General features: G+C 38.7%; 1 protein-coding gene across 2 annotated transcripts in view; it reads left to right on the top strand.

Annotated features, from left to right (window-relative positions):
* Window positions 1–27,766, top strand: part of LOC111837630 (uncharacterized) — a 194,101-nt gene that overhangs the window by 60,013 nt on the left and 106,322 nt on the right. Inside the window, exons 1-6 of one of the 2 annotated variants that reach the window (XM_023799843.2) lie at window positions 3,177–3,305; window positions 3,758–3,874; window positions 15,545–15,988; window positions 19,498–19,944; window positions 21,329–21,766; window positions 22,174–22,206. In XM_023799843.2, the coding sequence (XP_023655611.2) occupies window positions 3,849–3,874; window positions 15,545–15,988; window positions 19,498–19,944; window positions 21,329–21,766; window positions 22,174–22,206 (1,388 nt within the window). In that variant the 5' untranslated portion in view covers window positions 3,177–3,305; window positions 3,758–3,848. Of the gene's footprint in view, window positions 1–2,870; window positions 3,306–3,757; window positions 3,875–15,544; window positions 15,989–19,497; window positions 19,945–21,328; window positions 21,767–22,173; window positions 22,207–27,766 lie in introns of those variants that run through there. The other variant, XM_072700891.1, reaches the window with a different exon arrangement.

The raw sequence follows: 27,766 nt of genomic DNA, 5'->3' as shown, positions 1-27,766 counted from the left end.
AAGGTTTGGTATCCCAAAAACTTTTTTTTTTTTTTCAAAAATAGTTGCTGAAAAAGTAGGGGGAGGGGGTCATCTTATAATCAGGGTTGTCTAATAGTCAAGCCAAAACAGTATTTAATTTTGAGATGAATTGCCCCTGAAATTGAAGGAGAAAATGGAAAGGGTGACATTGAAAAACTTCCCAGAAACACTGTATAGTTCAGTGCTTCAAACTGTGGGGAGTAAGATGATTTTCTGAATGTTCCGCAATACATTTTTTTTCATCGCTATGAAATTTTATTGGCAGTAATCTGTGAGCCCACTGGTGAAATGTGAATTAAATATCACATTTTTCAGTATACTGTGGTAGATTGGGTACCACAAACAGACAACAACAAATGAAAACCACAAATTACAGCATCTTTGGTGCATGACCTGTGGGACAAATCAAGCTAAATCAAAGGAATAATAATTCAGTTTATTGCTGTAGGTCAATATCCCTTTCAGTCAGTCAAACTATCAATGTATACAGCCTAGATTATTGATCAGAAGTGAAGAAATTCCAAAGAGACCAACAATGTAAACAGTAAAGCTGGAAGACTGGTCATGTAGAGAATTTATTTCAGTCCTATTATATTTATATTAATAAATTAATATTAAATTAATTAATCCTATTAATAAAGTGTTCATTATTATTATTATTATTATTATTATTATTATTTAAGATTTGGATGAATGGCTTACTTTCCAAGGTTTGTATGTGTGTTGATCTGTGTGAGAAAGTAGAATAGCTCCATTCTGTAGTAAATTAAAATATATATATTTTCTCTCTACTGTCAGAAATCTTTAAAGATTATTTAAAATAGCATGGTTTTCATGTTTTTATTCAATGACCTATTGTGATTGTGAAAGCTGTCCCAAAAAGTGTCATAAACAAAATACATTGTACCTTCTTAGCAGAAGAGAGAATCAGTCATTTAATGAGTGCTTTGGAGAATAGCATCAGATAAATGTATTTAGAAATGTGCAGGTGTAGCACAGAATACACCGCAGGCAACACACCATTTTTTTATTTTAAACCCTGTAATATACCGCTGATATATCACAATGATTTGCCGTTTTATTCAAAATTGACTGTATTTCAGGTGGTAATCATTTCATAAGAAATTTACAAATGAGAGGGGGTCATTCGGCCCATAAAGCTCGTTTGGGGAGAACTTAACTAATAGCTCAGAGTTGTTAAAATCTTATCTAGCTCTGATTTAAAGGAACCCAGGGTTTTAGCTTCCGCTACACTAGCAGGAAGACTATTCCATACTCGAACTACACGCTGTGTAAAGAAGTGCTTCCTCAAATTTGTTTTAAAATGTTCTCCCACTAATTTCCACTTATGGCCACGAGTTTTAGTATTTAAACTAATATTGAAATAGCCATTTGGCTGAACAGCATCCAGACCCGTTAGAATCTTATAGACTTGGATCATGTCCCCCCTTAGTCTCCTTTGCTCAAGGTTAAACAGATTCAGCTCAGCTAACCTCTCCTCATAATACATTCCTCTAAGACCAGGAATCGTTCTTGTAGCCCTCCGTTTCACCTTTTAGGGCAGCAATGTCCTTCTTAAGGTATGGTGACCAAACCTGCACACAATATTCTAGGTGGGGTCTTACCAAGGAATTATATAAATGTAACATCATCTCCCTTGACTTAAACTCCACATACCTAGAGATATAACCCAACATTCTATTGGCCTTTTTTATTGCTTCCCCACATTGGCGAGAGTGGGACATGGAAGCATCAACATACACACAGAGATCTTTCTCGTAATCAGCTACCTTTATTTCAGTGGTACCCATAAAATATCTGTACTTTATATTTCTGCTCCCTGCATGGATTACCTTACATTTATCTACGTTAAATTTCATCTGCCAAGTATCAGCCCAGTCCCTAATTAAATCCAGATCCCGTTGTAGCCTCTCTGCTGCTAGATCAGTATCTGCTACACCACCCACCTTGGTGTCGTCTGCAAATTTAACCAGTTTACTGTATGTATTTGTGTCAATATCATTAATGTAAATTAGGAACAATAGTGGTCCTAAAACTGAACCCTGCAGTACCCAACTATGAATGCAGGCCCACTGTGACATTGTGCCTCTAATAACTACTCACTGCTTCCTGTCAGTTAACCAGTTTTCGATCCAAGCTGCCACAGTTCCTAAAATCCCAGCAGCTTTGAGCTTTAACAAGAGCTATTTGTGAGGGACAACATCAAAGGCCTTCTGGAAATCGAAGTAGATCACATCGTAGGCCATTTTGTGATCAATTTCACTTGTAGCGTCCTCAAAGAACTCAAGTAGATTCGCTAAACAGGATCTACCTCTCCTAAATCCATGTTGGCTATTCCTCAGAATGTTATTTGCATCCAGGTAATCTACCATTTTCACTTGGATTATACCTTCCGTTATTTTTCCAGTAATGCTAGTTAAACTGATTGGCCTATAGTTTACTGGATTACTTCTCTCCCCTTTTTTGAATATGGGTGTTATATTAGCATGCTTCCAATCTGAAGGTACCACACCCGCAGATAACGATTTCTGGAATATTAAAGTTAAAGGTTGGCTAATAATATCCCATATTTCATATAAGTTTTATGCTAAAGTGATTAACAAATTGAAGATGGCTTCTACATCATGACCTTTATCAGCCAATGCAGAATGTCTCCAAATGGGACCTGGAGGCAGACTCTTCATATGCACTGATAAGTTAAATGAAAGTTGAAAATAAATGGCCTGTCACCATTAAATAAAGTTACTAAAGCCATAATACAATACAAAGCTTGTTTATTCTCTGTCAAACTCCTTAATCTAAATCTATTTGTTTTCTTCTTTTCCTAGGCTTCCCAGTCCATCAGAAAACTTTTTACTGCAACTTTTTTTTCAAGCAGCAATAAATGATGTAAAAACAGGAGAGAACACAGTTGCATGGCTTTCAAACGTCATTGATTTCAACAGCAATGATTTTGATGTAGAAAGTTACAATTATAGCGATGAACTCTCATGGAAAAAGACTGATTTTTTGTTGGATCTACATTCTCATATTAAAGACTATGAAACTGAAACTGAACTGAGTGTTCAGTCAATATTACAGCCAGTTTATCAATCCGCTCCTGCAGTCTGGGTTATAGACCTATCTAAGAGGAAGGCATCCATCCTCCTTGAAGTGCTGGAGTTCCAAACAAACAAAAAGCCAGTGAAGATTATAAGCTGCTCAGATACAGAGAAAGAACAATGGCATTTTCTTCAGTGTATGACCTATATTTCACATTTGGGGTAAGTTTCTTTTGTTCAAAATCAGTTTAAGTGCATACCTGAACTACTGTAATTTGCACAAGTACCACATTGCTAATATGAGTAACAATGTCTGCAAACTACTTTGTCCAAAGTTTTGGTAACATCCTGAAGTTCAGTAAAATGCAAATTTATTATTTTAAACTTGATACCTACAACTGGACTTTTCTTTAGACTCATATGTGATGCAAAATGAGTTCTTTGAACTCCTAATTGAACCACATTTTCAGCTGAAACAGCTGAAACAATGCATATTAAGTAGTTATCTGGAACCATTTCAGCATTAATTGGTTTATTCAGTTGTAAATGACATGCTCATGAGTGATATGCTAGCTCACTGAGTAGCACCATTGCCTTCCTTTTATGGGGTTGAGGGTTTAAATTCCACCTCATTTTTATGTGTGTGGTATTTGTCTGTTTTTTGTGTTATGTAGGATTACTTCTGCTATCCAATGATATGCATTTTGGCTACCAGAGAGGTGTACTACGAAGAAATTTAACTGGCTTAGCTTGGTTTCTTGAGCCATGATTCAGTGTTTTGAATACGAATCGTAAGTCAGATTTAACTTTGGTATATTGCCATGTTAATTTACATTGCACATCTAACTTTGTCCAAGGAGGTTTAAGTGCAAGCTTTTGGATTAAAACAGATACATATCCAGCTCTTTCACCAAAAGACGTAGGCTATATAAGAACTGCACTTAGACCAAATAAATGGGATGGGAGAAACTACTGATTTTCTTTTCACTCCAATACAAATAAAATTAAATTTACTGGCGGCGGAGGACCTTGACCAGCATAAGTGTTTTAAAGATAAATGATATGTGTTCAGTTCAAGAATATAATAACAGCTCCATCTGTTTTATGTCTAACTCTTTCTTGAGGTTTTCTGTTGTATATTTAGTAGGGCTTATCAAAGTTAATTAATTAGCAATCACAATTAATCTAAAAATAATAACACTTTTAAAATCATGTTAACGCACACTTACATGGCCTACCTTAGAGCTACCTTAGAGTCGGACAATGCATGTATTGAGTTTTCTGTATCACATTGTTCATCTGTCCTGTCATATTTTTGGGAAGTTAGTACTCACTTTCACATCTTTCTGCCCATAAGCCTGATTTGGTCAATGCATTTGTGAGAACACATTATTATGTGTGAACACATTATTATCAGTGATAAAGTGAGAAACAAAGAAGAAAACAACAGTTCCTTTAATGAAGTCCTTTGCTTTTTTCTCTCATTACATGAAACATTACAAATGTTTCTTTTAAATGGTCATCCAAAGTGTAATCATAAGTAGATATTCATAAATATTTGTAAGTGTAGCAGAACACTACATACTCGATACATTCCAGATACAGGATTGCACTTCAGTCAGGAAATCACATCACTACACACAATCCTTTCCATCCTCCTCGATATTAGAGTGGCACAAATGTATGGCTAACTTAGACAAGACCACCTCCCAGGGGATCTAGAACATTAGGTGATGTCCCAGACAGGTAAAATATCACGCTACACTGTTTTACTTCCTAGAGGAGTCTTGATTTCAACAGCTCCACTTTCAAGGTAGGTGGCTACACTACAAATAATTCCACCCTCACTCCAAATCCTATTACAAAACCACCCCTAACTAACTACTTTAATCTCCAGAGGGCCTATTGCCCCTGTAAGACCACCATGCTGCACACCCCAAAGTCACCACACCTTGTTCCTCCATTTCTCATAACTTAAAAAACATCCTCTCTAATCCCCCACAGGTGTAAATCATATGCATGGAATAAATCCATTATACCGATAAACTGGCAATTGAGTAGCAATGAATGAATTTCCCCAAAGTCCAGACTAATCATTTATGATTAGTAGCAATATTGACTGAGGTTGCACCACCTGCCTTTTCAAGCTCATTTCAAATTAAACAGACATCTGCTTGGACAGCCGCACAATTTTTACCTCTGTTCTTGATATCAAGTTTATATATACAATTTTGAAATCATCTTTAGATTGAAATGTTTTGATGATTTTTCATGGGTTGTACCACCTGACATGTTCAAAAGGTTTCAAATATAGAATTATACCAAACTAATGTTTTTTTTTTTTTTGCTACTTAAATACTAAATTTAATAGTTTTCTTACTCTGACATATGCACCACCTGATATTTTTGGACTTTGTGAGATGAAAATTTGGAAACTAAGCCTATATTGTTTAAGATTTTAGAAAATATATTTGCATTAAAGAGGTTTTGTACAATAATGTTAGGCATTCCATGTATTAAAAGATTACAAAAATAGTAATGGATGCGGACAAAAAATACACATACTTCACCTGCATATCATTTCCTTAGATTCTCCATATTCCTCCAGCAACAGCTCTTGTTCTGCTGAAGGGGAAGGACTGCAGTCTTGCTTTCATCATTTTGGGCAGCCAGTCATACACTTGCCATTAATGGTTTCTAGTGTTGATATACACTCACCTAAAGGATTATTAGGAACACCTGTTCAATTTCTCATTAATGCAATTATCTAATCAACCAATCACATGGCAGTTGCTTCAATGCATTTAGGGGTGTGGTCCTGGTCAAGACAATCTCCTGAACTCCAAACTGAATGTCAGAATGGGAAAGAAAGGTGATTTAAGCAATTTTGAGCGTGGCATGGTTGTTGGTGCCAGACGGGCCGGTCTGAGTATTTCACAATCTAATGAATCTAATGTGTGATTTAAAAAAAATAATAGTTTAACGTCTCTATCTATTATACAATATCCTCTCTTTTATTATTTCCATCTGTTCATTGAACCTTTTTAAAAGCATTGAAATTCTGCTTGTATTTCCTTGCAAGTAGTATTTTTCTTGGAAGTGAATAATCTGGGGTAGGTACTGTGAATCCATCTTAATGCTGCGTGATTCGTACGATTTACCTTGAGTTGTATCTTAATATTCTGAGATCTTCTCTGAAACATTCTTAGCTAAGTATACCTTCTGTGAGAGAGACACTATATGGACACAAGTACAGTGGTACCTCCAGATCCAGCCACTTAAAATTTCCCCTCCAGTCTGGCTGGCAGCCAAATCCCAGCCAAGTTCCCTCCAAGTACCAGCCGAAAGAGAGAGCCCCCCTTCTTCTAGGGGTGGGCCTATATTTCACTATAAACCCGCCCATTCCTTCACTTGCAGGGTGATACCATTAGATGGCGCTTTCTTTACAAAAACTGCTGTTTACATTCACTTTCTGTACTGCATATATTACCTCTTCTTTTTACAGGGTTAAATGATTGAATGGTCTTTGCTATGACTTAAAAAAGCTCATTTTTGTTTTAATTTATTTTATTTACTTATTTTATTTTAATATGCTTTATTGGTTTGTTTATTGTCTATTCTTATTTATCCTTTGTACAGCACTTTGGTCCTACAGTATATTGATTTGTTTTAAAGTGCTTTATTTTAAGCATAGTCCACAAATTTTCAATAGGGTTAAGTTTGTTGGCTTTGGGAAGGCTGTTCTGATGTGTGTTGTGATCATTGTCCCTGTATCAACTGTCTAGCCATTGATTGTTGATACTGTAACTGTTGATTGATTAAAAAATTTGTAGGTGATTGGGAGATCATGATCCTCACCCGCTGCAGCAATCAGAATCAGAATCAGAGTCAGCTTTTATTCGCCAAGTGTGCTGGGGCACACAAGGAATTAGTTTCCCGCAGTTTGATACTCTCTCGTACACAAACAATAAGTTAGAGCTGGGCGATAAATCGATTTAATTGATTATTTCGAATTTACAGTTCAGGACGATGTGTTTTCATGAAATCGATTTTATTACTTTTTTTACACACGAGCGCCAAATGCGGAACTAATGCGATGCACCATTCCACACGGGTAAATTAGCACTGTAGCAGATTCTCTAACAACATGGCAATGACAGGGGAAAAGCTGGCACTTGTGCCCAAAGAAAGGTGTTGCTACTTCTGTAATATGGAATTGCTTCGGTTTTGCACCGTCGGACACAGAACAAACACGTCCTCGTTGCAAAGACTTTAAAAACTGTTGCAACTAAAGGAAGCAGCGCGATTAATTTATAAACCTTTCTAAAAGTGTTTACAATAATAACTGACACTTTATTGATCCCCATGGGGAAATTGTGTTTATGCCTCCCTCACCTTGATCTTTGAAGAATAAGTTGTCTGTGAAGGCCACCGGTTGGGGACCTGCAGACGTGCTGAGGCTGGGCTTGAATCAGTGACCTTCTGATTACAAGCACACAGCTTAGCCCACTGAGCCACACACTACCCCTAAAGGTGTGGTCTAAAGTAAAAAAAAGCTAAATAAAGTAGTGTGATTTTGAGTAGGGGAGGGGAAAATCAATTAAAATCGGAAATCAGATTTTTTGTGAAAAAATCGGGCATTTTTTTTTAGGCCATATCACCCAGCTCTACAATAAGTGACACTATAAAAACAAAATACACTATACAAGAAATACAAATACAGTACAATACAATACAAATGTGAAAAATTATAAATATTATAAATATACACAGGTAAGTAACACTGTGCAAAGAGTGTAAACAGTTTTTGTAAACAGATCTGTAGCGCCTGCCAGAGGGGGGTAGCTGGAGAAGATTGTGTCCAGGATGTGACGGATCTGAAATGATTTTAACTGCTCGTTAAAATCTATGCTCGTTTAGCCGAACTAAAGTCCACAAACAGGATCCTGGCATAAGTTCCTGGACGGTCCAGATGTTGCAGGATATAATGCAGCCCCATATTCACTGCATCATCCACCGACCTGTTTGCCCGATAGGCACTGTACTGCAGGGGGTACAGCTGGTGTCCTGTAATGTCCTTTAGATGGGCTAAAACCAGGCGTTCAAAGGATTTCATGACCACAGACGTCAAGGCGACAGGTCTGTAGTCATTCAGTCCTGTAATGGTGGGTTTTTTGGGGACCGTGATAATGGCGGAGCGTTTGAAGCAGGAGGGAACTACACACAGCTCCAGGAATCTATTGAAGATGCGGGTGAAGATGGGAGCCAGCTGATCAGCACAGGTTTTGAGGCAGGAGGGGGATACACCATCTGGTCCCGGGGCCTTCTTGGTTTTCTGTTTCTGGAAAGTCGGCTCACTTCCGCTTCGTGTATTCTGAGTTCCAGGGGGGAGGATAGGGGGGTGAGAGGTGTGATGGGGGTTATTGTCTCTGGAGTGGGGTGGATGGGGGGTGTGAATCTGTTTATCTCAAACCTGCAGTAGAAGTTGTTCAGCTTGTCTGCCAGGTCTTTGTTTGCTTCAGTGGGGGGTAGGGGTCGTCTGTTGCTGGTGATGTCTCGCAGGCCTCTCCACACTGATGCAGGGTCATTGGCTGAGAACCATTCTTTCAGCTTCTCAGAGTAGCTTCTTTTTGCCACTTTGATCTCCCAGGTCAGTGTATTCCTGGCTTGCTTGTACAGGGCCCTGTCACGACTTCTGTAGGCATCCTCCTTGGCCTGGTGAAGATGTTGCAGTTTGGGAGTGAACCATGGTTTATTGTTGTTGTATGTGCAGAAGGTCTTGGTCGGGACACACACATCTTCACAAAAACTGATGTATGATGTCACAGTGTCTGTCAGCTCATCCAGATTATCAGATGCAGCTTCTAAGACAGTCCAATTAGTGCAGTCAAAACAGTCCTGCAGTTTCTGCTTTGCTGCATTGGTCCATTTCTTCACAGTTTTGACTACAGGCTTGGCACGTTTAAGGTGTTGCCTGTAAATTGGAATAAGATGGACCATACAGTGATCAGAATGTCCTAAAGCTGCCCGGGGGACAGAGCCATAGGCATCTTTTAAAATGGTGTAACAGTGGTCCAGTGTGATGTTGTCCCTGGTGGGGCAGTCGATATGCTGTCTGTGTTTAGGAAGTTCCTGGTGTAGATTCACTCTGTTAAAATCACCAAGGACAATAAAAGGGAATAAGGATATTTTCTTTCCAGGGGGGGTGATCTGGTCGGCCAGCGTGCATTTACATCTCAAGCTCATTTACATCTGAATGTTGGTGGTGCTGTTAGACTATGAGAATTGTATGCTTTGAACTCTCCAGTGCTTTTTTAATGCCATTCAGTGACTGATGGTGGGAAGACAATGGATATTTACTGTACACCTCCATGTCTCCTGGATTACTGACCCCAAGTCATTTCTGCTACATGGCTTTACACTGTACAATATTTATATTTACATTTAAAGCATTTAGCAGACTTATCCAAAGCAACGTACAAGGTATCAAGGTACAATAAGCTGGGTTTAGAGGAGCTTACAGTTTTGATGGCGAGTCTGGCTCTGTGATGGAGGGATGTTAAAGTGTTTTCTGTCTTGTGATTTCTTCTATTTCAGGGGCTTCTGGTGTGTTTAGCCGTTTAGATGGTGGACCAGACTTCACGAAATAGCGCTCTAATGTGACTAGCCTTTTTCTGCGTATTGAAACTTTTCAGAAATGCAAGACTTTGCCAGTGCTTTTGTTCACCACCCGAGCGTATAGTCGTGAACAGATGTGAAATTTTGGCCAACTTTTTCATTGAAATTCGATTTGTATGTGTTCAGAAAAATTTGTGATCAGAGGCTTTAAAAGTGTTTATCCAAATAGGGACCTCAAAAAATGTCCCCAAAAGTAGGAAAATTTCAGGTTTTACTACACTTTGGGGGCAATTTGGTCCTCAAATGTGATCTATGCAACCCCCCCCCCCCCACACACACACATACTACCAGTCAAAAGAGATGTTAATGACTTTCACACATTCAGTTGACCCCCCACCCCCAGCCCTTTCAGGGTCACTGTGTGGCTCAGTGGGCTAAGCCTGTGTGCTTGTGTTCCCCAGGTCACTGGTTCAAACCCAGCCTCAGCATGTCAGTCATGACTATACAGTGTATAAATGTTTTTGGTAGACGATCATACTTTTTTTCACTATAGTCTTCTGGTTTCTGGTTTCTAATTTACATACCAGTTTTGACTGGTAGTGTTTCAAATTTTTTTCCTGTAGTGTGTAATGACTGTTTAGTAGTGTCTATTTAACTGACTGGCTTGATAGTCAGAGTATGGAATAGTCTTCCTGATAACATAGTGCAAGCTGAATCCTTGGGTTCCTTTAAATCAGAGCTAGATAAGATTTTAACAACTCTGAGCTATTAGTTCAGTTCTCCCCAAGCGAGCTTGATGGGCCGAATGGCCTCCTCTCGTTTGTATAGTTCTTATGTTCTTATGATCTGAAAGCAGTGTTTCTTAGGTTAAAGAAACAACTTCACCTTCACCCCTTCAAACATCTGTCTCATCTGTCTCATTGTTTCATTGTGGCCAAGCAGAGAAGTTAATGACACATTCACACATCATTGTGAGAACCCCCCCCTCCCCTCCGTGAATGCGCAGCCACCAGCAGCCTATCCGGCTGTTAGCCAGACAGAAAGAAAGAACACACTAAGGAGTGTGTCCGTTTTATTCCAGCACAGTACAGATCCATATGTTTTTTTTTCCATTTTCCACTCTGTCCACCTTTATTCTCCACAGTCAACCTTATTACTTTGTTTAGACCTGTAATTAGTCTGTCACACACATCTTGGGTCACTCTCTTCTCCCAAAATAACTCTTGGACACACTGCTGCTTTGTACCTGGCTTGGCCTCCTTGCGGATGAAATCTTTCATCTTGTGCCAAACAAGCTTAATGGGCTTCAAATCTGTTTAATTTTCATATACTGTACCTCTCATTGCTTGACAATATCAGTCTTAATACTTTGTTTAGGCCTGTAATTATTGTATTGGACATATCTTGGGACTGCCTCATCTCCAAAGAGGGAAGTAAAATAAAATTCTAATTTCATCAATAAACTGACTAAAAACACATTTTGACAGTTTTGGGCCATCTTTGCCTCACAACAGAAACTATTTCTAAATTTCACAGGCCATTTATTGCAGTGTAGTGAGTTTATTAATGAAATTGGAATTTTGTTTAAATATAGGAAAATTGTACTTGCTTAGATTTTCATTTTTTGCAGTGGAGTTACAATACCTGATTCAGGTATGTTACCTGATTTCAGGTAAGTCACTTCAGATCACTGCTCTCCCTGGTGGATGGATAAATCATTGCAAGTACTTTACACACAGAGAGTTGAGGGGTGGATCATGCCGGCCCCCTTTTTCATTACATCATCGTGGGGGATCTCATTACAGTCAAGGACCAGCCAAGAGCCAGTCAAGGTCCTGTCAAGGACCTGTCATGGAAACTGGGGAAATTTTAAGCGGCTGGATCTGTCAGTTCTCAAACTCATTAGAACTCGAATTTCTTAAAAGTCAAACCAACCAGTTCGAAAAATAATGACCTAGAACTCGACCTGAATCTCAGAAGTTGAACCATGAACGCCAACCTAAGATAACTAGCATTCGTGGGGAAATGAGTCACGCTGCATGTCTTTCAGCGGAAACAAAGGGTAACGCTTCAGTCTCAGCCTCGCATTTGCTGTGATAGCATTGTGCATGTTTACACTAGCTGAATACATATATTTAGACAGTAAAAATACATTTAGACAATGATAGACAGTAACAGTAATTATTATTATATAATAAAGTACATTTAAAAATAAAGATTTCTTATTCATTATTTTAATATCATTAATAATAAACCATTAATACATTTAATTATAATAATATTGTCGTACCGAGCGGGGACGGAACGAAGACAAAGGCGCAGACGTCAGGGTATCGGGGAATACGGGGTTTAATTACAGGTAAGGCAGGCAAAACGCAGAAGAACAATACAATGACCGGACTGGGGAAACAAACTGAAACGCGGACGAAATATAGAGGACTAATGACAACAACCAGAAATAGCTGATCACTCGGGGATTCCACACAAGGTTAACGAGGGGGCATGGCACACGGAAGGAGGGACGATCAGGGCAGGACACTTTTTTTTAACTTTATACATTGTTTGGACCTGGCGTGCGCACATTTCTGCTCGGTTTTATAAACGGACGGCACTCAGTGACAAGTCATGCTACTGTGGTTTCCCTTTTTAAACTCACAATTATAACGCTAACTTTATCCAATACACCGCCATTGATTGTATGTTGTTTACAAATGTACGCCACCTGATTTTTTTTTATCAATTTGTAACAGTAAAATGGTGCAGAAAATGACCAAACTATTAGATTAGATTAGATTAGATTAGAATCTTTATTGTCATTGTAGCAATGAGACATTGTACAACGAAATTAAAGTGCAATTTCCAGTGCAAAAATAAAAACACTGTCACTCTGAAGGCTACTAAGTAAAACATAAATGCAAAATAAGAGCCTGAACACTAAATTGTCATTCATTCATACATACAGCATATTGCACTTGTCCCCTTAGCCAGTATTGGCATGAAACTTAAAGCTGTAATGAAAACATTACACTATGTTGTACTGTAAACATGAATGGTGCACTAGCTCAAATTGATCACTTAGCAGTGTTCAGCATGGTGATGGCTATAGGAGACAAGTCTGTTTAAAGTCTGTTTTTCTTAGTCTGTTTGTTTTAGTTTTTATGGATCTGAAACGTCTGCCTGGGTGTGATGGGTCCTGAAATTTTTTTTTTTGCGTTCCTGAGACAACAGGAGCTGTGAAGTTCTTCGAGTGAGGGTAGAGGACAGCCAACTATCCTCTGAGCGACCTTAATAATCCTGTGGAGCTCTTTTCTCTGTGCCACTGTGCAGCTGGAGAACCATGCACAGAGACAGTAGACCATAATGCTCTCTACTGTGCAGCGGTAGAAGGACACCAGCAGTTTCTCTGGGATGTAGTTCTTCCTGAGAACCCTCAGGAAGTACAGTCTCTTTTGGGTCTTCTTCACAACCTCTGAAGTATGTGTCCCCCAGGTCAGGTCCTCGCTGATGGTGACTCCCAGGAAGCGGGAGTCTGAGACCTTCTCCACACAGTCCCCATTGATGATGAATGGCTGGATGTTTTCTGCCTTTTTCCTGAAGACCACGATGAGCTCCTTAGTCTTTACTGTGTTAAGGAGCAAGTTGTTATTACTACACCACGCTGTCAGTTTTTCCACCTCGTCCCTGTAGGCAGACTCATCTCCCCCTGAGATAAGCCCTACGACAGTGGTATCGTCAGCAAACTTGACAATATTGTTACTGCGGTGGGCAGGAATGCAATCGTGGGTGTATAGAGTATAGAGCAGGGGGCTCAGCACACAGCCCTGTGGAGAGCCAGTGCTCATACTGATAGGTGTGGAGTAGTAGGGGCCCACTCTAACCCTCTGAGTGCGGTCACTCAGAAAGTCCTTGATCCAACGACAGGTGGAGTGTGGAAGTCCAATGTCTGACAGTTTGGTCACCAGTGTATGGGGGAGGATAGTATTGAACGCAGAGCTGAAGTCTATGAAGAGCAGCTGTGCATAGCTTCCCTGCTGCTCCAGATGGGACAGGACAGTATGGAGAACAGTGGTCACAGCGTCTTCCCTTGACTTAAACTGCACACACCTAGAGATATAACCCAACATTCTGTTCACCTTTTTTATTGCTTCCCCACACTGGCGAGAGTGGGACATGGAAGCATCAACATACATACCGAGATCTTTCTCGTAATCAGCTACCTTTATTTCAGTGGAACCCATAAAATATCTGTACTTTATATTTCTGCTCCCTGCATGGATTACCTTACATTTATCTGTGTTAAATTTCATCTGTCAAGTATCAGCCCATTCGCTAATTAAATCCAGATCCTGTTGTAGCCTCTGTGCTGCTAATCTAGTATCTGCTACACCGCCCACCTTGGTGTCGTCTGCAAATTTTACCAGTTTACTGTATGTATTTGTGTCAATATCATTAATGTAAATTAGGAACAATAGTGGTCCTAAAATTGAACCCTGCGGTACTCCACTATGAACGTATGCCCACTGTGACATTGTGCCTCTAATAACTACTCGCTACTTCCTGTCAGTTACCCAGTTTTCGATCCAAGCTGCCACAGTTCCTAAAATCCCTGCAGCTTTAAGCTTTAGCAAGAGCAGTTTGTGGGGGACAACATCAAAGGCCTTCTGGAAATCTAAGTAAATCACATCATAGGCCTTTTTGTGATCAATTTCACTTGTAGCTTCCTCAAAGAACTCAAGTAGATTCGTTAAGCAGGATCTACCTCTCCTAAATCCATATAGTATACTTTTGTAAGGTTGGTCTGAATCACTCTTAGCTAACACTTATCAATGTTGTCAAATCATACTGCTAGTGACCACCACTATTCGGACCAAACGCCTCTAAAATGAGAAATATACTCGTAGGCAATATGTAATCTAATAACTCAACAATTATGTGTGTGGCGGGGGGGGAGGGGGTTGTGATATATTGTGACATTGCAGTGGGCACACATGTAACACATTGTGAAAGAATGTGGAGTAATGAACTAAAAATGACTGATCCATGTGAGAAAACCATTTTGTATGATCCATGAGTACAATCTTCATCAGGTATATGTTTGTTTCATCATGGCGCTCTGCATGCACAGTGATTTGGCCTTAGTAACACACGGATTCATGAAAGATAAGGTATGCACTGTTGTTAATGTATTGAATTATTTACTGGGGTGGAGGGGGTGGGTTCTGGCAATACTTGGGGGGACATGTTCCCCCTATTTCTGATGCCCCTGGAATGCATGCACCTCTCTAATGTGCCAAAGTCACAGTATATCAAAACTTTGGTTCATGAGGCTGACTAGAGTTGACATAAATATATTTTCCCTAAAAAAATGACACCCTGGAATAGTCCTTAGTAGTCAATGAAACACATCGGACATTCTCTTATGTTATCAAAGTAACGCAAATTTTCTGTCAGCTTCTGTGCCATTGCTCATCCTAATATCAATGACATGCACAAATACTGGTCCACACAAATAAAAATACAATTGTGTGATACTACGATCTCGGGAATTTGGTTCAGGCACCCAATCAACGAAAATGATATTTATCATTAGACGATTCAGTTTGTTAATTTTACATTCTATTTCTAGGTTCTCCCCAGTTTTTATTAGTGCCTGATTATAAATATAACAATGCGGGAATGCTTCTAAAGAACAATATTTTCTCAAAATTTCTAAATGATTTTATAAATGGTGAATTAAAATTTTTACAAATTAAATTTTTAAATGATTACATGATAAATTATAAATAGCTGGGCTATTTTGGTTGTAAAGTTTGGCCTAAACTATTTTCCTTGCTGTGTTGCAGATGGTCAAAATCCCATTTCAGTTTAAAGGAAGCCATCAAATTCATGGTCAATCTCTTCACTCAAGCAGCAGAGTGTGACAGAGACACAGGAGAGAAGAAACTGCAGCTCCTCTCATCAGTCTGCAGTTATTCCTCTTTCCCATTTGTTGGTGACAAAAACTGTGAAGATTTAAAAAAGCAGAGTGAATTTCTGCTGGATCTGTACTCATATTTGAATTATTCTGACCATCCATCATATAAACATGTTCTGCTGGAATTGCAGTCAGTTTATAAATCAGCTCCTGCAGTCTGGGTTATAGACCTCTCTGAGAAGAAGGCGTCCATCCTTTCTGAAGTCCTGGAATTCCAGACAATGAAAAAACCAGTAAAGCTTGTTGGCTGGTCAGATGAAGAGAATGAACAATGGAGCTTGCTGCAATGTCTGCCATATGTTTCCAAACTAGGGTAAGTGTGTTTATGTAAGGAAGGTGTTTGTCAAAAAGTAAATGCTACTGTACATGTGATGTACTTATGGTAACATAAAAAGCACATTCAAATCATATATTGTATGGATTTATTGAAGATATTTACAGTAGCACCAAAATTCAAATGGAAATTAATTTTGCAAATGGCAATTTAATGTGCAATTAGAAATTCAATATTCAAAGCGGCAATGCAATCCAATATTTATTTCTAATTATTTTAAATAAAAAAGAATAAAAATGATTGAATTGCATTTCATATTGCCATGGTTTTTTTTGCCTCTTTACTCAAATGGCAGTTCATTTTACAATTGTTAATTCAGTATGCAGTCTGATCGTGTCTGATTTAGTAATATATTTTGGAATTTGCAATTCCATATGGAAAGTGGCAATGCAATTTTTAATTCATTTTAAATTATTTTGAATAAAAACAGAATTAAAATAATTAAATTGCATTTCATATTGCCATGGTTTTTTTGCCTCTTTATTCAAATTGCAATGTAATAGTGCCCCCGTAATTGCATTACATGTCCCCACGCTCTTTTTGCACAAAATTAATTGAAATTGCAATCTGTCAGTCCACTCATCACGGCAGGTCTTCATTAACATCAGTTCCATGTTCAGTTAGTTACCAGAATCTATTCAACTTTGTGATTTATTAGTTTAGTAAATATCATTGACTTGACGCACAAATGAGTGATATGAAAACCAATTATGCAATTGACCATTCTGATTTTGTTTTTGAGAGCGTCGATGTCATCCATGTCCAAATTTGCCACTGACCATGTCAAATTACATTTCACATGCATTTTCAGTTTACCTTGGTCAGGAGAAAAAAAAGTTAAATGTGTATTGTTTTTTCATTGCTCCCTTGTCCTTTTATTGGTATATAAAAGCATGATTTACATTGCGTCGTATCCCTTGATGCTTGATATTTTTATTGCTCTATCATCATTTGAGAATTAGGCTACAATGTTAGAATCCCTTTCATTTGCGAGAGTACAGCACTGTACAATAATATACAATGTACTTTGTTACTGCCGTATTTAGTGTTGATAATATCTTACTGTGCGTAACGTATTAACTAAACTTCACCAAATGCATGTACACGGTTTGTGTTGGGTATCTGCAGTAGATTTTCAAAGGATATCACCTGCTAGTGTTGCGCGGGTCGGCTTTTTTTTAACACCCGCCCCATCAGGAGATCCAAACCGCCCCGCCCAACCCGCAAAAATACGCGTGGATAATGACCCAGAGGGCCAGAACCCGACCCGAGGAAAGAAAAAAAAACACCAGTGAGCCTGTATTGTCATGGAATCTACCAATGAAGTGTCATTTGTGACACTGTAACCCATAGATGACATAGATTTGTGCTAGATTCGCATTGAACAGGGTTCCCCCAGTTCTGGCAGAATAAATTTCCATGACTTTTCCAAAACTTTTCCAGTACCACAAGAACATTTTCCAAAACCCACAAGTTTGCTTTAATTTGATGATTATGCAGTTTCCGATAGTAATTGTCCTGCCCCAATCGTCCGCTCCTACCGTGTGCAACGCCCCCTCGTTAACCTAGTGTGGAATCCCCGTGTGATCAGCTGTTTCTGGTTGTTGTCATTAGTCCTCTATATTTAGTCGCGTTTCAGTTTGTTTCCCCAGTCCGGTCATTGTAATATCACTGCGTGTTTTCTTGCCTGCCCTTTTTTATTTTTTTATTTTAAAAACCACATGTTCCCCGATTTCCTGACTGCCGCTCCTCTGTCTCCGCTCTGCGTCCCGCATACGGCACGACAGTAATACTACAATTTTCGGTACGATAATAGCCAATCTGCTTACCTAATAAACACAGATGGTGGACAACTTTCGCCAATGTGCAAATAGCGTTCAGTTATTAAGAAAATTAATCCCAATATTAAAATTATACGTACCTTATGATTGGTAGAGGCGAACGGAGTCAAAAACAGGAAACTGTGATCAAGAAAATTCAAATAGGCCTACGTGCAAAAAAATTAATAAAACCATAAAAACTGGAATAGCGAGCAAAAAGGCAGCGATCTCAAATACGCGAAATCTGCGTGGAAACGGATGTTTACCAAGGTAGTTAACTATTGACTTCCACTCCTACATTTCTGTTAGCGCGTTGCGGAACGAGGTGGGAAACAAAAATGAACAAGGCTAGTTTCCAAAACTTTTCCATAACTTTTCCTCTCTATCCAAGAATTCCAAAACTTATCCAGGGCCTGGAAGAATTATTTCAAAATTCCAAAACTTTTCCAGGTTTTCCATGACCGCGGGTACACTTATTGAAGATGATGACACAATTTTGTGCAAGATTTACTGTGTACCAAGCAACAACAAAGAAACGGAAGATTTTTACGTCGTTATTTATTGAAGGGTAGCGGAAAATTGCAGGAGAGACATCTCTCTCGCACACACACAAACACACAAGCGCGCATGTATGCAAAACGCACTACTTGTCAAAACTAACACCTGATGTAACATCAGATCTGAGAACTCTATCAGATTTGAATGAACTTAGTAGAACTTAGATCTTCTTTTAACTTAAATTTTGTCTAAAATGAAGTAGTGCAGAGCATACTTAACCGTGATATTTCACCAAACTAGCTTATCCTACAAATTGAAAACTCCAAAATTGAAAGATATACGCCGACCCCATTTACAACACGTTTTGATCGATAATGAAATGCGTTTTGTAACTTTTTGACCGCCCGCCCGCACCCACGATATTTTAAAAATGTCTGCCCTAAAACCGCCCTCACCCGCGGGTCACGGGTCGACCCGCGCATCACTAATAGCTATAGTATAAATAATTATGCATGAAGAAATCTGTGACTTACTGGAGGATTATTGCAATGGAAAAAAACATGAATGAAGAAAATTTGCAACCCCTTGCTGAAGGATACTTGTGTTACAACTGACATCATAACTGATGGCTGTTTCTTACAATATAGTAATGATTTGGAGTAAGTTCTCCATATCTGATTTGCACATTTTTCCTTCTGTCACAATTAGTGTGATCGCCTATTTGATATTCTTATTAAATGTCAATATCTTATATTGACATACAGAGCTCAAATAAAATAAATAAAGTACAAATAAATACAAAAGGCATCATAGCATAATGTATATTTTATCTCACTTTTCGCCTGATGTGCCACGGGCCTGGGGCTGAAGCCCGGAAGGAATCCAAATGAGCACCAAATTATTTGTTTGGCTCAGAGGTTTCAACAGGAATGCTCTCAGATTGAGAACCCTCTGACAGATTAGGTCTCTGGGCTTAGCTGCAGATGTTTTAAGATCTTTGCAACACTCCTGCATTTGGATATCTCTTAAGTCATTTTCTTGTCGCTTTTTCATCACCTCGACCCATGAGAGGAGCAAGCAGAACAGAGAGCATTTTATGGGTTGTCAACATATGTGTTAAACAGAGAAGTGGTATAATTTCCCTAAACCATTCTTCCTTTTGTGTTGCAGATTGCTTGAATGGCATTTCAACTCAAAGGAAGCCATCAAATTCCTGGTCAGTCTCTTCATTCAAGCAGCAGAGTGTGACACAAAGACAGGAGAGAAGAAACTACAGCTCCTCTCATCAGTCTGCAGTTATTCCTCTTTCCCTCTTGCTGGTGACACAAACAGTAATGATGATTTTAAAAAACAGAGTGATTTTCTACTGGATCTGTACTCATTTTTGAAGGATTCTGAGTATCCATCATTTAAGCATGTTCTGTTGGCACTGCAGCCAGTTTATCAATCAGCTCCTGCAGTTTGGGTTATAGACCTCTCTAAGAGGAAGGCATCCATCCTCCTTGAAGTGCTGGAACTCCAGACAGTGAAGAAACCAGTAAAGCTTGTTGGCTGGTCAAATGAAAAGACTGAGATAAGGAGTTTTCTCCAGTGTCTGGCCTACGTTTCCCAGCTGCGGTAAGTAGTTTTAATTTTATAATGAGAGCAGGTTTACTAGTTGATTGCACTCTGTGGAAACACAAAATTGTACAGACCTAAAAAAAAATTTGAAAAAGTAATTTTCAAAGGGAAAGTATTTTTGCAGTACAGCAGCATGATAGCTCAATAGGTCACATTTTTCCCTCACACTTCCACAGCAGGACATACAGTACAAATTCTGCCCCTCCTCTGTGGGTGGAGAATTCTCATTTTCTCCCAGTGTTGTGCTAGTTTTCTTCTGAAGTACAAAGACATGCAGTTAGGTGAATTTGCATCTCTGAATTGCCCCATGTGTGTATGGATACCCTGCAGTGGACTGGCATCCCATCCTGGGTGCTCCCCTGCCTTGTGTCCTGTGATGTCTGAGCATAATTTTGCAACCCAATGGAAAAGGATAAATGTGCTACGAGATACATCCTAACTAGTGTTTATGTTTCTTACAATGTAGTGATGGATTTCTCTGAATCTGATTTCCATATTTTTCCTGCTTTAATATTCTCAGCACTTCTTATACTGAGAGTTCAGAAGAATAAATGAACATGTAAGGGATCCCAGCTTAATATACCGTGGCTGCCCAATTAAAACCACAAATGTCCACTTATTCATGATTGTGACTTTTTTCTATAGATGCAATTCACCTGTTCTCCTCTGTCTACTTTAGTCTTTGACATCTGATTGACCAATGAAATGATGTTTTATGAAGTCATCTATCCATTTCATTAGAAGAGCTTTGTACAATGGTAAATTGGTGATCCTCTGCCCAGCTTTACTTCTGTAAGACACTGCAACTCTAAGATGCTATTTTTATACCCAATCATGTTACTGTTTCCAATTGACCTAATTATTTGCAAATTGTTCCTCCAGCTGTTGGGTTTTTGTAGCACTGACTTTTCCAGCCTCCTATTGCCCCCATCCCAACATTTTTGAGACGTTTTTCTGTCATGAAATTCAAAAGGAGCCAATATTTTTCATGAAACATTTGATATGTTTTATATGTTCTGCTGTGAATAAAATACAAGTTTATGAGATTTCTATATTATTGCATTCTGTTGTTATTTAAAATTAACACAATGTCCCAACTTTTTTGGAATTGGGGTCTTAGTTTCTCGTAAAATGCATTACTTTCATGTTCCTGAATTAATGGATTTTTGGAGATACGCATTATGCTTTGGACAGCCACGATATATTTCATCTTATTTTTGGATAACTGTTAAACCAGTTCTTCTCAACTTATTTTCATCATCTCAACACTTGAGAGGAGCAGGTGGAACAGATAGCATTTAATGAATTGTCATCATGAATGTTCAATTCAAAAGTTACATAATTTTCCAAAATGTGTCACCTTCTCCTAACTGTGTTATAGATGGTCTAAATGCCATTTCAACTCAAACGAAGCCATCAAATTCATGATCAGTCAAGCAGCAGAGTGTGACAGAGAGACAGAAGAGAAGAAACTGCAGCTCCTCTCATCAGTCTGCAGTTATTCCTCTTTCCCTTTTGTTGGTAACACAAACAGTGATGATGATTCAAAAAAACAGAGTGACTTTCTGCTGGATCTGTACTCATTTTTGAAGGATTCTGAGTATCCAACATATAAGCATTTTCTGCTGGCATTGCAGCCAGTTTATCAATCTGCTCCTGCAGTTTGGGTTATAGACCTCTCTGAGAGGAAGGCATCCATCCTCCTTGAAGTGCTTAAATTTCAGGCAGTGAAGAAACCAGTAAAGCTTGTTGGCTGGTCAGATGAAGAGAATGAACAAAGAAGCTTTCTGCAATGTCTGCCAAATGTTTCTGAACTGGGGTAAGTGTTTTTGTAAAGAATTTGCCTATCAGAAGGCAAATGCTACATAGAATCAACATATGTTATGGCATATTCTAAACATACATTGCATGGATTAATCTAAAACAAAAGATATTTAAATGCATTCCACTGTGGAATATTAATAGTTTATTTGGTGTCTGGAGGGCTGTGGTGTCAATGCTATACTTCTCCTAGATCTTTTGCCTGTTCATGATATTCACAGCCTGCTCTTCCTTTTCATACATATCCCAAAAATGATTAAAATAAGAACATAAGAAGGTAAAAATGACCAACTGATCTGTAAAGTAATCATTAATTTAATTGATTTCAACATGATATTTGCAACCTTTTTAACGTTAATTGTAAGTTTGTTTTAAAATTTGTTCACCTTGTTGGTTAATTTCTAGATTTTCTCAAGACAATCTCTCTCCTTTTCAGAGGTATGTACACATCACATTCTTTTGATAATATGGTTAATTTGATGGTCTTCGTGGTGCTTTTAATATTATGTTAGAGAAAAGCCTTTCAAAATATACAAGTTATGTAAATGCCATGCACATTACAGGACAGAAGTTATATCTGTTCAGTATTATTGTTTTAAACTAAGACATCACACTATTGAGCATGCTGTATTTGCCTTTTCCTTTAAATTAACTCAATAATTGAAATGGTAGTCATTTCATGTACGTTTTAAACTAAAAAAAAACGTATATCATTGTCTAAAATCATATCACATTACAGTACATAATGCCTTATTCTTCAGCCTCTCACATCTTTCTGAAAAAACACACTTCCGTATACCTATTTTATAAATATGTCTGAATAACACAATATTATTGTTATTTAACAAAAAACTGAGACATGAAGTAAATCAAACAGTATTTCCTTTTCTGTATAATCTAAAACAAACCATCCTCTGGCTTAAAAAATGGGAAACCAGAGCCTGTTGGTCTCTTTATGCGTTTCTGAAAAGTTATCCTTAAAATCAAAACTAATCAAATCTATCCCAAGGTTATATGTCACGACCTGCACGCTCAAGCCTCTTGTGTGCCACGCCTCCTCATTAACCTCGTGTGATATCCAGATTGATACCAGCTGTCTTCTGTTATTTCGACTTCTCCTGTGTATTTAAGTCCACGTCAGAGTCAGTATCCCCAGTTCCGTCATTAACGTCTCGATCGTATTGTGCCCTGTCTGCCTGTTTGCCCTAATAAATCCCGTTTCCTGGACTTCCGTGTCTGGACCCTGATTCTCCGCTCCCTGCTCGTCCGACCGATCATGACATATACTGTATAGCTTACCAAATTGTTTTAGAATTTTTTGTTTTCCTACATTTCACTAACCTTGTTCCTACAGAGCTAAATCAGAGACAATAGTTTTGTTAATTTGGAGAGAAAAAAAATTGAAACAAAGTTCATGCGTTGTGTCACACTAGGTGAGACGGAAGACTCAAGGGAACTTATATTGAGCAAACAAAAGGGTTTTTACACAACAGAACAGAACTGGGGCAAGAAACAAATGGAACCATGAGGGGGGCGGTTGAAACGGAAGGACTGCACTTGTAAAACACTCGGGCAAATGAGTTTACGCTGTTAATGACTGGACTGGGGAGCACAAGACTGAATAGTACTTGTATACAAGGACTAACAAGGGAGCACCGAAGAGGCAGTTGGAATGAACTGCAGAAGTGCAGAAACAAAGGCAGGACTGGAGGGCATCAAGGGACAAGAACAAGAGAGTCCTGAGGGGCCTGTGAGACAGGAGGGACCCGAGGGGCCTGCAGGGTAGGACGGCTCCAAGGAGACTGCATGGCAGGAGGGCTGTGAAGGGACTGCAGGGTGTAGCAGTCTCCCTCCTCAAGGCAGTGATAGAAAGGGATGTCCAGCTGGACAGCACAGGTGATGGGCCCAGACGATGTGTCCCTGTCTCCACCTCCTGGACATGGAGACATGGCCCACTCCTCTTCTGGATGTTGTGTCGGATGAGAGCCAGGTGCTCCTCAAGGTCATGAACCTTGACCATGAGTTAGTCCACCAGCTGACATTGCTTGCAGATGAAGTCAAGCATCCAGAAAGGCAGACAACTTGCAAACACAGCACAGAGCTGGCCCCATAATCACTATGACCCCATCCCTGACTCCCAGCCCAGTATATTTATATAAAGTTTTTAACTTTTAGTTGATTTAATTAACTTATAGTTAATACAATAAAGTGCTGAGTACAACAAAACAGTAAGTTAATGCTTACATTAAAACAGAACTCATTATCTGATAGGGTGAGAGATAAAAACCTTTCAAATTAAATGTTTTAAATAACCAAATTAACTACAGTCATGGCCAAAAATTTTGAGAATGACACAAATATTGGTTTTCACAAAGTCTGCTGCCTCAGTGTTTATGATGGCAATTTCCATATACTTCAGAATATTATGAAGAGTGATCAGATGAATTGCAATTAATAGCAAAATAGTAAGTCACTCTCTGTAACATTTGCGCTGTTTATGAACAAGTACAGGCAAGTGCTCAAACAGAATGAAAAAGAAAAAAAGCCACCCATATAAACTGTAGTAGCACACACACACACAATTATACTCCCAAACAGCCGCTGCAATGTATGCACAACACGAGTGTACACAACACCTACACCACTCTCACTCAGTGCAACAATCCCAGCAGCCTATGTGCTCCCAGCAAACAGCCAGCCTGAACTGGGGAACACAGGACTCGGAGGCACACTTATACTGGATTAATGAGGGAGCACATGAGGGGTAGCTGGAGTAATCCACACAAGGGCTAAAACGAGAGGCAAGACAAATGATCAATAGTTATGGCTCATTAGGGAGAGCGCTATGGCCTTGGGGTTCCTCCTAACCACGGGATTAGTTCTCAGCTCCAGGGTGGTGACTAAGAGGGAAAAGACATCCTCTGCCTGAAAACAAAGTGGCACCTGTGGCACTGGCAGCCCCTTTGACCGCCAAGGCATTCAGGGAATCCAGTCTGCTGGATGCAGGGAGGTGTGCAAGCCAGAGCAGAAGCACAGGCTGCTGGGGTTGTTTCGGAGTCCTGTCATTCTGTTGTGTCTCGAGAAATAGAAAACTAAGTGGACTGGGGCTTAGAAAGGGCACAGGCCAACAGCAGGAAATGATGTCAATGACAGGACTGGGGAACACAGGGCTGGGAAGCACATATGTACAGTGCATACGGAAAGTTTTCAGTAACACTTAAAGCAGTCATGTAAATGCATTACACATAGCCTCATAATGCATTATGATGCATTCATAAAGTATTCTAAACATGGCAATAAATATTTATAAATAGGCATAACACAATATAGCCATGTTCATTATGCATCATGAATGTTCTCATCTATAATACACTATAAATACCTTCATTATGCATTATACTGACCATTATAATTAAAAAATTATAGATAAGCATGGGCTTCAAAGAAAGTGTTACCAAGTAAAGTTGTTATGTTATATCTTAGACTTATCTTAAAATGGATTAAATTAATAGCTCACCAATACTCCACAATGACCAAGCAAAAACCAGGTGTTTCGACTGATTTATTAAAAACTTAATTTATTAGAAATGGAAAACTGAAATATCCCATTTATATAAATATTCAGACCCTTCACCTAGAACTTGTTTAAAGCACTTTTGGCAGCCATGACAGCCTTAAATCTTTTTGGGAATGACCCTACAAACTTGGCACTCCTTTCTTTTAGATTTTTCTGCCATTTTTCTTAGCAGAATCGTCAGTAAACAGCCATTTTCAGGTCTCTCCAGAGATGCTCTATTAGGTTCTGGTCCGAACTCTGGCCAGGCCACTCCAGAACTTTCACCGAGTTCTGCTGAAGCCATTCCTTTGTTTCCTTGGTGGTATGCTTTGGGTCGTTGTCCTGTTGGAATGTAAACCTTTGTCCCAGTGAAAGTTTCCAGTATGGACCAAAGTTCACATTATTACTTCTATCACAACTATGATCACCCATTTTAAAATTCTTAGAACTTGTTATATTGACATACAGAGTTCAGAAGTATAAATAAATATAAAGGGCATCACAGCTTAATGCATATGTAACCCTTCTCTACGTACGTAACGTAATGGGCTGACCTGGGGTTCTCTGGCTATCACCGTTCTGAGCCCCCTAATTAAATCTATTAACAGAGACCAATCAACAGACATTGTTTGAATAGAAACACAACAAACTATTTTACAAAATAATAAATAACTCAGCCATTCCTCTCTGGCATTGAATAATCAAGAAAAAAAGGAAAAGAAAAAGGAAAGATCTTCCTTTATGTGGCAGGCAGAGATGGGCATAAATACATAGAAATATATTTAAAATAAAAATACAAAATACTGAGTGGAAAAATGTATTTAAATACAAATACAAAATACTGTGTAAAAAAATGTATTTAAATACAAATACAGTATTTTGTATTTTTAAAGTACACAAAATACATGTGAAATTGGTCATCAAGTGCAGGCATCCCTATTAGGCTGCAGGGTTCCTGCTGCCGCTCGTCACTCTCGTCATTGACGAAAACGGAACCCATGGTGACGAAGAAAAACGGCATCACTCTGGCGAATTCAATTTTCAAATGACGAATTTTGAATTTTTGAAAAGTCGAATTTCATTTTTTCCCAATTTTCAACCGTAGCACCCGTAGCACCTAATCAAAACTGGCCCGGCGCCCCGGACACACGATCGTCGATCATCCATGTCAAATGAGCATGGGCCGTTCTAAAAGTAGCAAATGTTATCGATCGGTGAGGGGACATTCTAAAACACTTAATGTGAAAACGCTTAATGTGGTTTAATGTACCAAAATAGCGACCAATAATCACCAAATTTCGCACACACACATCTGGTCATAAAGACTTTCACCTAACAAAAAATCAAAACTGAAATACAAGGAATATGGACTTCCGTTAAGCGTTTTCCCCTCCATTGACGCCCATTATAAGGAAAAGGCTTAATGTAAAATAAAGTCCATATTCCTTGTATTTCGGTTTAGATTTTTTGTCAGGTGAAAGTGTTTATGACCAGATATATATGTGAGAAATTTGGTGATTTTTGGTGGCTGTCTTGGTACTTTAAGTTACATTAAGCCTTTTCCTTATAATGGGCGTCAATGGAGGGGAAAACGCTTAACGTAAAATAAAGTCCATATTCCTTATATTTCGGTTTTGATTTTTTGTCAGGTGAAAGTCTTTATGAAGACCAGGTGTGTGTGTGCGAAATTTGGTGATTATTGGTCGCTATTTTGGTACATTAAACCACATTAAGCGTTTTAGAATGTCCCTCTCAAAGGTACTATGAAACACCGGGAAAGTATTAGCTTACTATATTATTTATGTGTATATATATATATATATATATATATATATATATATATATATATATATAGTAATTAGAACATTATTTCCGAAATGCGTACTATACATCATGTTTTCAGCACACAAATTTTTACACAGTATTCACGATTCTCCCAACCTTATCAAGTAGACTCGTGACTCGCCCATGCCGTTAGTTGACCAATCACAGTGTGATTGTCAGAAGATGTATATTCAGTGAGTTTAATGATTAATTTATTGAGAAGCGGCGAGAGAGTGACTAAAAAAACGGATGCTGAAAAAAAGTGAAGAATTTGATTAATAGAAGCAAAAATACAAAGAAAAGTGAAGAATTGAAATCAAACTCCAGGGGGAACCCTGCGGCTGAAATATATCTGGACATATTCTGAATGCAAAACAAAAACATTTAGATGTGTACTACTGATTAGAAATGATCTTCCCTTCCCCTGCCCTGTAGGAAAAACAAAACTCTTTTTTTTTTTCCCCAAACATCTTTTATTACGTTTTATCACCATCATGACTTCAACTCAGTAACAAGAACTCAATAACACAAAGTCAATTATAAAACTGATGGTGTACTCCTCAAGATGGTGTACCTGTGTGTTTCAGACATCCATCTATTCGAAGTGTAAATATGAAT

This window comes from Paramormyrops kingsleyae, chromosome 16, assembly GCF_048594095.1.
Source record: "Paramormyrops kingsleyae isolate MSU_618 chromosome 16, PKINGS_0.4, whole genome shotgun sequence".
Classification (NCBI taxonomy): domain Eukaryota; kingdom Metazoa; phylum Chordata; class Actinopteri; order Osteoglossiformes; family Mormyridae; genus Paramormyrops; species Paramormyrops kingsleyae.
Note: the sequence above shows the minus strand (reverse complement) of the source record. Positions and strands in the feature narration are given on the sequence as shown.